Source organism: Diorhabda sublineata, chromosome 3 (genome assembly GCF_026230105.1).
Source record: "Diorhabda sublineata isolate icDioSubl1.1 chromosome 3, icDioSubl1.1, whole genome shotgun sequence".
NCBI classification, from domain to species: domain Eukaryota; kingdom Metazoa; phylum Arthropoda; class Insecta; order Coleoptera; family Chrysomelidae; genus Diorhabda; species Diorhabda sublineata.
The window spans coordinates 5,879,995-5,894,548 of NC_079476.1; the positions used below are offsets into that span (position 1 = coordinate 5,879,995).

General features: G+C 32.8%; 1 protein-coding gene across 1 annotated transcript; it reads right to left on the reverse strand.

Annotated features, from left to right (window-relative positions):
* Positions 1-5,248: 5,248 nt before the first annotated feature.
* On the reverse strand, positions 5,249-5,641 carry LOC130441133 (general transcription factor II-I repeat domain-containing protein 2-like). The gene has a single exon (XM_056774681.1). It carries the CDS (start codon positions 5,639-5,641, stop codon positions 5,249-5,251), a length of 393 nt encoding a protein of 130 aa, XP_056630659.1.
* Positions 5,642-14,554: the final 8,913 nt, after the last annotated feature.

Here is a 14,554-nt window from a genome sequence, read left to right on the forward strand (position 1 = left end):
CAATTCCTCTGAAACGAAAAACGAATTAAACTACTAAACAATCTTCATATTATATTATATTATAATACCTGGCATATTCCTTATAGTTTTAAGAGATATTCGAATTTGATAAAATTTATTTGATTTTAGTACAGGGTATATTTGGTTTACATTGTTATCATCTACTAAATAATACACATTATATTAATTAAATATATTGTAATGAACGCGTCTCCGCCCTGGTCCGGACCTGCCTGGATTTAGTGAAATTCTAAAGTTCGGTGGACGCCTTTGATGTTTTTCATTTAACATTTTATTATAGCAGGCGGTTTATTTACAATATTTCTTTTGAATAGTTTCTAGGAAGGTTCATTTATTTATTTGTTTTGTTTCTTCATATTCTAGAACTTCTAGAATTATTTTGGGATTTTCTGTAGTGGAATTTAGTTCAGTTTATAATAAATAGTCTTAGTGAGCAGACCGAAATAGAAAGTAATGGAAGAATTTGAATAAATTATTCAAGTTAGTGTAGTGTATAGTGTTTAAATAACTTGAGCAAGTAAGAGACAGTTTTTATTAATCCACCCACGAATAGAAATCGTATAAATAAATAGGAAAATCATCACAATATTTTACATAATAATAAGTTTATTTTTAAGTTCTTAACTATTTATATTTGTGTACATACATCTATAGGAATTCTCAATTTTTTTCACGTGTTGAATACAATTTCTCCAGTTTTCAGCAGTTTTATTTTTAACTTCCGCCTTTACCAATTCGATCTCACTACTGTTTATTGTGAGCACGTACATCAGACATTAATTTATGCCATATAAACTCGATCGGAATAATATGGTGGAAGTCGAATTACTTCATAACCTGCTTACTTTGTATGTATTCTTTGAAAAATCATAATTTTTCATATTTACAATAGGGAATATGCTTGTGGTATAAATTCGATTGATTATTCTTTTCTCAGAAACATTATAGTCGCAATATTATCATGAAATCATCATATCAACATTTAATTCTTCTTTAATTCTATAAAATGATGATTAAAAAGTGGAAAATAAGCGAGCGAAATTCAAATTTGATAAACGCATTGATAATCGAGACGGTAAAAGCCACGTCCTTTATTTATCTTCTTCAAAACAAAGTGTTGGTTGTGTTTGGAAGGAATATACTGTTTATTTTGTGTTCATGAAGTGTTATAATCTGATTATTATATGATGATATTAAATATCATATACGAAGATGAGTGAAAGTTGTTTTGTTAAAGCACAATCAGACAATATACTGAAAATAGATGCATTCATATGACTGCATGTTGTATATCGCCTGAGTGAAAGCTGTAAGGTAATTATTTTTTTCTACGCCCATGTCTGTAAACGTCCAAAATCGCACTGTCAACATTCCTTGCAAATTACATTTAACATTAACATGCACGTAATGAGATCTCATAACATACACGTGCGTTTTGAGAAGAAAACTTTTTATTTCCGTAAGACTTTATTTGGTCTATTTACCCAAATTTAGTCAATTAAAAAACATAAAAACTTTTAGCATTAGGGAGATATATTTGGGAATGGAAGAGTGATGTCCCTAAATGTAGGCAGCACATTATGCAATTTCTTTAACAATAAGACACGTCTTCTTAAGTAGCATGCTAAGAAAATAAATGTCATGTCATTTATATTGTCAATTTCTTGAACAAAATATGGTTGTATCCGAACATTTTCTCAACTTTATCTACGAATATGTCTGATAGTAGTGAAAGTGATAAAATTATTAGAACTCCGTCGGAGATTTTAGAAACAGCTCAAGCTGCCACACATAATTTGTTACCGCTTAAATCCAAAGAAAGGTACGGAATTACCTAACAAAAATTTATGGATTGGCGACACAAGCATAACGTAAAATCCTTTTCGGAGAATGTTTTACGTGCGTATTTTGAAGAAATATCAAAAACTATGAAGCCATTTTCTCTATGGGCCACTTATTCGATGCTAAGAACTACACTAGACATTAATAATAACATTAATATAGCAAATTATCCAAAACTAATCGCACTACTGAAGCGGGAATCGGATGGTTTTAGAAGTAAAAAATCGAAAATCCTTTTTACAGAACAAATTAATAAGTTTCTGAAACATGCCCTAGACGATAAACATTTGTTGTCAAAGGTAAACAATTAAAATTTTGTATAATTATCATCACATAAAAATAAGTTTTTGTTTTTTGTTTTCAGGTTATCCTCATTATTGGATTAAGCGGAGCTTGCCGTAAACAAGAACTTAGAAATATGAAAATGGAACACATTTAGGACACGGGAAAATCCCCGATAATTGATATTCCAGATTCTAAAACTATACGAGACGTTCATTTGTAGTACCAGAAACGTTTTATATCGCATGTCAAAAATACATGAATTTGTGTCCTGCTGAAATGGAACTTATTTTATTTCTTAAGTACAGAAATGTAAAATGCATAAAACAGGTTGTAGAGATAAACACAATCGGTAGTACACCACGTAAAATTGCTGAATATCTTGAGCTGCCGGCCATTGTTTCAGGAGATCATCAGCCACTATGTTAGTTGATGCAGGAGGTGATATGGTATCATTAAAACGACTTGGCAATCTTCTACAGTAGCGGAAGGCTATATGAATCAATCTCTTAAAAATAAAAATGGCAACGCATTACGAATATTGGAGGCAATTACCAATTATCATTCTTCGTCATATGATGTACCGAGCAGTACTACAATTATAAATTACCGTTTATCACCATTAAATAATGAGGATTTACAATAATTGTTCAATTGTTATCAACAACTATTATAATCAAGTTCAAATAATTGCGATGTTTTTTATTTAATGGAAAAAAATGAATGGGCGTTGAAAAAATATAGTAGTTACACGAGTTGTAAGCCCATTACGCACTCATAAAATTTTTCACTTCATGCGTAATGGGTTACTTACAACTCTTGTTACGTAATATACTATTATGCATTATATATTATTATTTATTTAATAGTTTTTTTATTTATAAACACCTTCCTATCTCAGCTTTAGTTAGTAAAACCTAAAATAATTTTGAGAAAATGAATTTGTCGTTGTATTATTATCTATATTATACAATAACTTTTTCTATTACTGGAATTTAGTATCTCATTCTTTTGGCGTCCTATATCCTATAGTTTCGAAGTTTCGAAAATTTCGAGAATAATTTTTCGACTTCAAACATAATTTTTTTCGAAATTATGCATTCTAAATCGTTCAAACTCCCAGAAATCATTGTTAGTACGTGAATAAAGTAAATCGACAGTGAATTATCTTTTTATTGCAGTTTGGGTCCTATCGCCAAGGGTGAAATTGAGTTTGAGTTTTTTTCTACAAAAAAAATATAAATCGATTTTATTTTGGCTATAATTCTCTTAGTTTTCATGCTAGTGAGTTCTACCAACCCTAATTTCAAAGCTTTTTAAAATTACATTGAAAAAGATACTATGCAATTTTCACGAAAAATTTACCGTTTTTCCGATTTTCCACGTTGAATTTCAAAAAATTTCGTTCGATAATGTATTTAACCTACAATAAATAATAAAAGGTTTTGTATTTGACCTACAACCAATTAAAAAGCACTCTTCGTTTTTTTATAAGCTTCATTTTTGTTTTTCATACTCTTTCTGATAAAATCAAAAGTTTTTGAGTTATTCCTGAAAACGTGGTTTTTCCAGAGACAATTTGGATTTTCAATCGCGCTTAACTCAAAAACTATCGATTTAAAAAAAATGCTAAGAACAATTTTTGGTTATCTATCGCTTTCCGTGGTTATTTTTCACATAAAAATTTTCACCCCTAGTTGGGGTGGAACTCCCCCCAAGGATTCTGCTTTTTGAAGTAATCCCTACATGCTGTAAAAATTTCATTAAAATCGATAAAGGTTCAATTCGAGGTGAAAACCTGGTAGCCTGGACTAATAAAGGCGTTGGGACCATACATAATCCCACCCTGTTAGGATTAGGTATAAATATGAAGGTAGAGTCTATTACATCTCATGTATTGACTAGAGGCTAGTCAATTTCTTAGATCGTGAAAAATTCTATGCATTGCTTCAAAAAAATATACAAATTCAAAATATAATTTCCTTTTAATTGGTCAAGTATGTCCAAAAAATTAATTTTGCAAAATTCACAATATTTATCTGAAAATGCTTTCCACCAAGCCAATTTTTTGAGTTAATGGGAGTAAGTTTATTCTACATCGGCAAACGCTAAGAAAAAGAAAAGGATTCTGAAAAATCTTAATTTGATTCGCAATGGCAACAAAGTCCGAGAAACGAGTATCAAAATTTATTTTCAAAGCACTCAAAGTTTCGATTGCAAAATCAATAGGAAACTCAGTCTCATTGGTGTGGCTTAATATTTCACATGTTTTAAAATGTGAAAAACATTTACTTCGTAGTTGTGATTGAAACAGTATCAATTTCTTCCGGAATGATTTGATATTACTGTATAAATCAGGAAGATGCTGGTTTTCTCCTTGCAATCCCTAATTCAGTTCGTTCACATATTTTGTCAAATCAACATAGAATGCTAACTTCCACAGCCATGCGTTGTTTTGTAATTCAGTAAGAGGGTGATGCTTTTCATTCAAAAAAATTTCGATCACTGTTCGAAGTTCAAAAAAGCGCTGAAGGACTTTCCCACAACTAAGCCAACGTACGGCAGTATGATAAGGTAAGTCATTTTATCCAACCTCTTCAATAAATTGTCGGAATTGTCGGTGATTCAGCCAAAAAGATCTGATAAAATGATGACAGTTAATATGACTGGTTTCAAAACTTCAGTCATATCCAAACATTTTCCGCACAAACACTGTTCATGAATGATATAATGTAAGACTAATGGTTTTGAGCCACCGTCATTTTCTACAGCCTTTCACACAAGAGCGACACTCCTTTATCTTTCCCACTCATGTTTTTGCCTCCATCAGTTGTAATATATTTCAAGTTTTTCCATCGAAGGTTCTTTTGATTAATGGCCATTTCAACTCGTTTAAAAATATATCTACCAGTAGTTGTGCCATGAATACTATACATATCAAGAAGTTCTTCATGCACTTCATAGCTTTTATCTACTCTTCGAATATAAATCAACACCTGAGCAGTATCTGACACATCCGTTGACTCATCCAAGGCCAAAGAAAACCACTCAACATGTACATTTTTGTCGAACAGTTTAGAGGATATATTTTCAGCGATGTTTACTACCCTTCGAGCCACATACTGACAGTTTTTAATAAATTTACCTTTTCAGGGCCCATTTCTTCGGCTACTGCAATTATGCATTCTTTGATCATTTCTCCATCGGTGAATGGTTTTCCACGTTTTGCAACTTTTGTTAATGAAGATTGCTGCGATTTCAATCCGCGCATCATAGCTTCGAATTTTTCTGTCTGCAAACTTCCGGTATATTTTGAGTAATTTTGAGAATGTTCTGTTTTATAATGACGTTTAATGTTATTTTCTTTGAGAACAGCTATGCTTTCATTGTAAATCAAACATAGCGCCTTGTTACTGGACTCAATTACGAAATATTGAATGTTCCACTGATCTTTAAGTTTTCTGCATTCACTATCAATTTTTCGCTTCTTTCCCATACTACTAAATCACGCACAAAAGCAACAATTCAAATCAAAAACTGTTACAAAGATGTCTTAAACTTAAACACGCACAAACACGTTTTAACGAGGTACGCACTATTTTATTTCACAACAGTGTCATAGGAACCGACTTGTGGTTGCCACACTAGACACCAGAACTTTCTCGAACCAACGAGATTATTCTGTACGTGCTATTAGCGCCATATGTTAGCGATAAAAGGTACTACCTATTTTCACTTGTGTCCACCAGATGTCGTGTCACGTTACTCCTAATGGCTCGTACTGTACGACTAATCTAAAAATTACAGATAATGACAAGAAAATATATAAGCAGTGTTGCCGTTTTGCAGACATTAGTCCGATTTGCAGCCTTTTTTGAACATTGCGCACTTTTTCGGACATTTTTTTCTCATCAGTGGACTATTTCACTTTTTACCACCAGCAACAATGATAATATGGTTTTGGTCCTCGGAACTTACTGGTAGTAGGAGTAATCAGTATGGCCCTGAGGCTGGAAAGTTTGGAGATCCCTGTTTTAGAGTATACGATAAGAAATATTAATAAATAAATTGTAATAAACAATTGATAATCAACGAAAAGTAGAAAAGAATTTGGATAAATTAAATAGGAAGAAGAAAATAAGTACCAGCAAAGATGTCAGAAGAAGAGCAATGTTTCTGAATCTAAAATTCAAATGTTTTTTTTTGTAATCCAAGTTTATTCACGAGAAAGTGATAAAACCTACTTATCAATACTAAACTTCAGCACAGTCATTTTAAATATTATTACAGATGTAACAAGCCATTTGTCTTGTTACGTTTTTCTTCAAATGTTTTGAATATTCCTTTGTTCACGTATTGTGCTACAGTAGTCACTTCGGATCCATGTATTCTAACATTCCAGTTTTTGGAGAAATTAATTTATTATCGACCTCCTACTCCATTCGAGAAATTCAATAAAACCTCGGAATGTATTCGAAATCGTCCTCTACTTATCTACACTTCAGTTTAAATCAAAGTAAATTTGTAGGGATTCTTCATATTCGCTGGTAAGAAAAAGAAAACAAAAGGAATCCATAGAAATTTTTGTGAGCACTATAAAAAAAGCGAAGAAAAACTTACCTTGATTTTTTCGAATAAAGAGGGAAGTCGAAAAATAATTTCTTCAAAAACTCGAATGCTAAAATAAATAAATGCGAAGTGACTACTGTGCCACAAGACGTGAACAAAGGAATATTTAATATGTTTGAAGAAAAACGTAACAAGCCGGATGGCATGTTACACAGAATAATCTAAAATTTTCAAAAATATACCTGAGCTAATAAAAATTTTCGGGATTTTATTGTCCTTTTATAACCATAAGCTATACAGAAAAAGGTTTGGATTGGTCAAAAGTCGTGTATAATGTTTGTTTTATTTTAAATTTAATTTTAAATTCTTCTCGACAAATTTCACCAAAACTGTGATTATATATTTTTTCCATATAGTAAGGAGATCCAAGTTGTGTATTCTTAATAGTTTAGTTTAGTTGCAAGGTGCAGAGCCCCGTTAATGAAAATGCATTAATATTTAATTTTTTTGAATCATTTACATACATATGTATAAAAGTATTGTGAATATAATGAAATTAATCGGGTGTGGGGAAACTACATACGATTAACATAGTTATTAAAGAAGAAAAATGTGACGAATTTCAAACGGCACCTAAGGCGTCAGGAAAACGGAAATTTTAAATAGAAAATCAGAAGACAAGAAACAAACTATGCAAACTTTCAGAAGCAGCATAAGAAAGAAGAAGTTGCCGTCTTCCAATATGAAGTTGGGGCTCAGTAGCTTCACAAAGAAGGTATTTTACAGAGTGGGATTAAGAAGCACCGAAAGAATCGTGAAGCTGTATTAAGCACCAATCTCAACAGATCTGATTTGGAAGAGTGATTAATTAGTGTGATAAAATTCATTCCTTTCTTTGTCCTTTGAGATAATAATATATTTTCGAGGGATTATAGCCATCATTAGTCTTCACATTTTAAAATTATTTATAACCAGAATACTGTGCCATATAAAAGTTTTTGAAAAAAAGCAACCTATATTTTGGAATCAGCTTGACCTCTTCATTACAATGATATAAAATTACATTGTGTTCTACGAGGTATATGAAAAGTTATAACCAATTTTCCATAAAAATCGTAACAAGTTCGAAAGCCTGCACAATGTGAGAGAAATTCAAAAATGTAGATCTGTTGCGGCCAAAACATTCCAATAGTAGAAAAAATTCTGTGAAATTATTTATTTCGTTAGTATCCATTGAATCTGATACAAATATTTTTTCAAATGAATCACCCTATATTTTATGTGAGTATTGACAATAACTACCAATATAACGAGAATTATATTTTCGATGGCCGAAAATATGTTTTTTAAAAACTTTATTAAACTCAAAATTACAATAATTTTATGGAGTTGAATGAACAAAATTAATTTCACAAGCGAATTAACTATATTCATTCATTGAATGAACTAAATTCATTAATAAGTTATTTACAACAATCGTATTTATAATAAAATAAATGCTCACAGAGTGTTTATGATATTTGATCCTATTGCGTTTTATTTAAAGAATCTTCTGGAATGAATTTTCTCCATGTAACTCGAGTGTTAAAGTGTTTTAGTCCAGTCAAATAAGATTTTATAGTCAGCCTTTGACTAAAAGTGGAGTTGTTACTGATGATCGCGGCATGAAACCATTAATTGATGTAAGTTTTGAATGAGGGGATGAGTTTTCGGAGTACCTGAAAGGCCAGACATCTGTAAAAATTCATGTGCACTGTCGAAAAAATTATACTCGAAAAAGTAGCATTGATTCCGTGAAAAGACGGCGCCAAGAAGATGCAGCTGGTTCATCAAAAATAAGTCCTCCTCGTACTAGAGCACGAGAAAGTGAAACTACATTTTGCTTCAATCAGTGTTGTTTATTTTGCAGTAATGAATTAAATGAAGAGTTGGAGAAGAAAAAGCACTGCAGTATGGACGTAAGATTTTTAAAGTGACTACACTTTCGTTAAAAGACAGTATTCTAACTATAGCTAGGGCTCGTTGTGATGATGTAGCCAAAGCTATTGCTGCTCGAATTAAATTTGAAAATTATTTAGTGGCTGCCGAGTCTAAGTATCATAACGATTGCTACAATTTATTTTTGACACCGACCACTTTTGGTTGTCCTCAAGATGAAGCTACAAATATTGCGTTGAGAGAAATATTTAATTACTATATTAAAAATAACGATGATTGTCAATTCACATTAGAAGTATTGAAAAGTATTTGTAAAAAATCAACAATAGATAACAGAACCATTAAAACGCGATTGAAGTTGGAGTATTGTGATAAAATTATTATTACAGGAAAATCAGGATCGTTAACAATTCGTATGTTTTATTGATAGTCACCATGATATTTTAAATCAAGCTTGGTATGAAAAAAAATTATTTTTCCATTTATATATTACATAATTTACACAGCTTCATCATTTTCAATACTCAATTTGAATTCAATGGGATCACAATAGGTTGTGCATGAACACTACCTCATAGGTGGTATGAAAACGTGTCCATATTAACGAATAAAATATTTTTTTCAATTCTTTCAACCGTTATATCACGGAAATGGCAATACTTATGAAAAAAAGTGCGGATACATTTTTTGTAGAGAATCGGATGATCTACAATTTTTGTTTGAACCATTTAGAGCTGAAAAACGCGAAAAACCTATTTTGCAAACTTTCACGATCAATTAAATTTTTTGCACAAGGGGGGTTGATAGGGACTTTTCACAATTCATTTATAATAGTATTATGTATTCAATTTTTAGCTCTATGGGAATTTTTGTAACCTTACTTCTATTTTAAGGACTAATTTGACTGGACTATTGGTCTATAATTTAATCATGAATCGACGTACGAACGAACAACGTTTGTAAATTATTGAATTTTAATATCAAAATTCATGCTTGATTAAGAGAGTGCATCGCGCACATCTTTCAGTTTTTGGGTAGTTTGGTCGGGCTAATGAGGAATTATTCGGAAGCTTGTGACTAAATTTCGAACTCAGTTTACACTATTGGACATTAAACCACTAACACGCAAGCGTACAGTGAGGACCAAAGAAAATATTGGCTATTGCATTACGTGGAAAATTTTCCGAAAGGATTTGGGTTTAAAACAGCTGGTGCAAGAATTGAATTCACACGATCTCCCACAACGTCTAACATTTGGTGAATGGGCGCCGGTAAATGGTAGGGGGATCCACTTTTTTACCGAAAAATTGTGTTCAGCAACGAAGCTCATTTCTGGTTGAATGGAAACGTCAGCAAGCAAAATTGCCACATCTGGAGTAAAAACCAGCCAGAAGCATTGTAAGAGCTACCGATGCATCCCGAAAAAGTCACTGTTTGGTGTAGATTATGGACCGGTGGCATCATCGGGCCGTACTTCTTCAAAAGCGACGATGGCCGGAACGATGCTGTGAATGGCGAGCGCTACCGTATGATTATTGACGATTTTTTTGCCCAAAATGGAAGAATTGCACATGCCTGACATGTGGTTTCAACAAGACGGTACCACATGCCATACGATACGCGAATTAATGGCCAAATTGAGAGCCGCTGTCGGTAAACCATTCATCTTTTGGGGCCCGTCAATTGGCCGCCTAGATCGTATGATTTAACACCTTTGGATTATTTCTGATGAGGCTATGCTAAGTTAATGTCTACAGGAATAGACCAGCAACGATTTACGCACAGGAAGCCATTATTGAAGCATTTCTTCGTGAAATATCGGCCTATATGTTGGAGAGAGTGTGCCAAAATTTGACCCTGCGCATGGGCTATCTAAAGCGGAGCCGCGGCCAACATATAAATTATACTGATTCTATCGATTACAATGAAGATTTCATCAATTTTTTCAAACTCTTTGGTGTTTTTTTCAAAATCAATATACATCTATATACCTGATGCTTTGCTGGCAGTTACTATCTAAAACTGAGTGGATAGATAAACCCTTTAACCGGAGGAATTGTGAACCTTATTGTATTAAATTTCATGTCGCTTCCACCCCATCCCACATGGAGAGAAATTGTCACATATTCCTTTATAAACATTTATTCCAGCAAATTACCTCGAAAATTGTTTCATCAACCTTTTATCTGCAAAAAGGGCATCTTGTAATAAGTATTAGCGTTTTGCGAAGTGCATGAGTGAAAATAGAGACATTATTTAAAAGGTTGAATGGATAATGAAATTACTTTATAGGTAGGGTAGAAAATCTAGTTAAAATTAATAATCGTATATTGAAAAACGTTTAACTTATGAAAGTAACTAGACAATGTAAACTAATCTCCATGGTTTGAAACCATGTAACATGTCCTTTTTGGAAACGGACACTATTACAAAAGTGCCGGAAATCCGCAAATGTAAACCATTTCCAAAAGCATGTATAAATTACTGTTACAGAAAATTGTTATACTCACTAATGAATTGCAGAAATATTCAGTATTTATAATAATTATAGTATAGAAAATTAATGTTTACTCCCCGTATAAAATTTGGTAAATATCCAATAAACCGTTAGTCCACGTGGACTCATCACCTCCACTGTTTATCAATGAAAATATCGAATCCTAGACATAAATGCATTTCTATTCGTCGAAGCTGTATATACCCAATTTCTTCGAAATATTCCTACCAGACATTGGTGTCACTTGGTGAGATTTATTTAATTCATAAATAAATCCTTAAGATACTAAATAATTGTAGTAACAAAGCTCAAAGTTTAGCATTTATGTCTATAAATAATATTCCTAATACTATAAGCGATCGTAAAAAAGGCCCAGCAATCAAAGAATTGCTTACTGTTATTAAAGGTCTAAAGTTAGAGAAAATTTATTATATTGACAAGCTGTGCAAAGAACAGGATCATATTCTTCTCCAACTACCTCCCTACTATTGCATATTTGACCCTGTAGAGTTAATATGGCAAACGTAACATCAGAATTACGAAAATGTAATCAGTCTCCAGAACTGAATAAAGAGGTGGTAGAACTCATGCAGAAAGTTCTAGCAGCAGACCGCCAAAAGCTTTGAAAAAACTGTGTTGAACATGTTATCAAAGAAGAAGATTAGTATGTGGTATCACCCTCTTTACAACCCTTCATAATTCAATCAAAAGATGACTCTAGTTCAGACGATTCTGACTACCATTATTATTTATAAAGACACTTTGGAATTGAAATGTTTTTTTTTCTATGTTACCTGCACAGAGTTTGTTTTCCTTAATGGTTTTTGCTTTGAAATTTCTTTTTCCAGAAAAAATAAAAAGAATAGGGTACAAAAGTCACGTCTGGTACCCTGTTTAAGCCAAATGTCCTTACAGGTAGCTACATTTTACTCGTCTATTTAAATTTTACAATTTAATATTCAGTAATAGGATATGGATATTTTAAAAGTATTTATAAAAATATAAATATAAAATAAAATGAGGTAGGTAGATCAAATTTCGAATGTTCTCATTTAAACCAGAAAAAATATGGAAATGGAACTAATTATTGCTATTTTTTCATTTTCAATTCGAGATGAAGAATTTCTACTATGAATTCATTTGGAAAATTTTTTACTTCAATGATATTTTCTGGAAAATATGTAAATGTACATGTGCTCAAAACCTCAAAAACGTACACAACTTGCACCAAGGAATGGCAGAATGATTTTATTCAAAAGCAATCAAAACAACAAGTGAATTCACCAAGTACCATACTCGACAATGCAAAATAAAGTACACAACCCCGATTTCGACGCTTCGTTGGTGCTACATAAAGCAAATCAGAATCACGCAAAGGAGGACGTAAAAATGTATCTTGACGAAACTTGGTATAATACACATGTTATTAAAGAGGCCTTACAGATAGCTCCAGTAAGTGTGGTATGAATGTATAAAATGTTTCACGATCTAAGAAACTCACTAGCCTTCAGTTTATATATGTCATGCAATAGAATAGACCCTATTAGGGTCAGATTATGTATGGTTCCAACGCCTTTGTATGTGTTACTTCATTTCTAGCCAAGAAAGTGTGTAATATGTTCGATAGTTTATTTCAAAATGTCACGAAGAAAACATTTCATTCGGCTTTAAGTAGCATCCCTGAGGGTACAGTTTCAAAAATTGTGAATGATTCGATAATTCCTAAATAAACACGAAAAGGCAATCGTGTACCAAAGTACATTGATTCTTTCCAAGAACACTTAATTCGCCGCAATCTTCTGGGATGTATGCAGAACAAAAAATACCAACTGATGGTAAGATTAATTGTTTCACTACGACCTTGTGGCATACTCTACGTCGTTTAGGGTTTTTATTCAAAAGAATAGAAAGAAGGTAAATTACAATAGAGTCCAGCCTGGATTATCACTGTGATACAACCGCGGTAGTTTCCAAAGATTGACAGGTCTTGAGCTAACTGTTAAGTCAGTACCAGCAGTGATTGTGTTAGTGAGCAAGGTGTTCTCGATGGTAAGCATGTTACTTTTCATTTGTATTTAGCTTTCCATTTCCCCGAAGAAATTATAAGGATTAGACAGATTGAAGCCATGGAATCCACCAAAAAAGTTGTGATTAGTGGCGTGGTGTAGGCAAATTGAGACCTCGGAATCGGATAACTTCTTACCAATGAACGAATATCCACCCTATCTTCACCTATCTCTTGATAAAGGCTTCAAAGGGGGAGCCGAAATGTCGAGAATTATAAAAATCCCAATTCAGTTCAACCCGTGAACCTAGTTCTTTGGTTCATAGGCTTTCATTTTGATTTAAGAACTCAATTATAATTATCGCGATATCATAAAGCTTTTCCATTACATAATCTATTATAAGAATATATCTATATATTTATCGTTTGTTTTATGTTATGTGCTTACATAAGAGGATGGTTCCAGAAGTACCTGGCTCAACAAAGAAAAATTTTGGGAAAAAATATATTCATTTTTCAACGTAATCTTCTTTTAGCTCCATAAACTTTTCCAAGCGAAATTCCATCAGTTCTATACTCATTTTATAATAAGAATCGTCGAGCTCTTCAAAATAGCCATTAACTACCGACACCACCTCTTCATTGTTGGAAAATCTTTGACCGCCGAGCCATTTGTTGAAGTCTGGGAATAGAATAGTTTGCATGAGGTAGCATTTCATTGATTTTGGCTATTTCAATAACAGATGTGTAAGCTGGTGCATTGTCTCGATGTAACAACACTTTTTGCTTGATTTCTTCGCTCAAACTTAGCAATAAGTTCGCATAATATTCGCCGCTGATATTTTCTCCTTTTCCAATATAATCAATGAAAATTATCCAACGGGCATCCCAAATAACTGACGCCATGACCTTGCTTGCAAATGGAACGGTATTTATCTTCTTTGGAGCTGGTTCTTCCTCCTCAGTCCATTATTTTCATTATTTCTTTGTTTCGGGTTTGAAGTGATGGACCCACGTTCCATCTATGGTTATGAAACACTTTATTTCTGTAAAAAATTGCCAAACACTGGATGGAAACATCACGACACTGTTTATGTTCCTTTGTAAGCAAACGCGGCACCCATCTTACGCACAGCTTTCTCATTTTCAAATTTTCAGATAATATGCGATGTATGGCACATTTGAAATGTCAACTATGTCTGCTATCTCGCGCACTTTCAGTCAATGATCATCCAGTTCCGCTGTGTAGAATTTCTTCAACATTTCAGGTGTCGTCACTATTGATCGCTGCCAAACAAATCCTAAGAAATGTGATGTGTTCAAAGTTGAAACATGTTGTATATTTTGTGTACTTACTAACAAAGTGCTATTTTTCGAGCAACTTCTTCTATTCCTAGGTA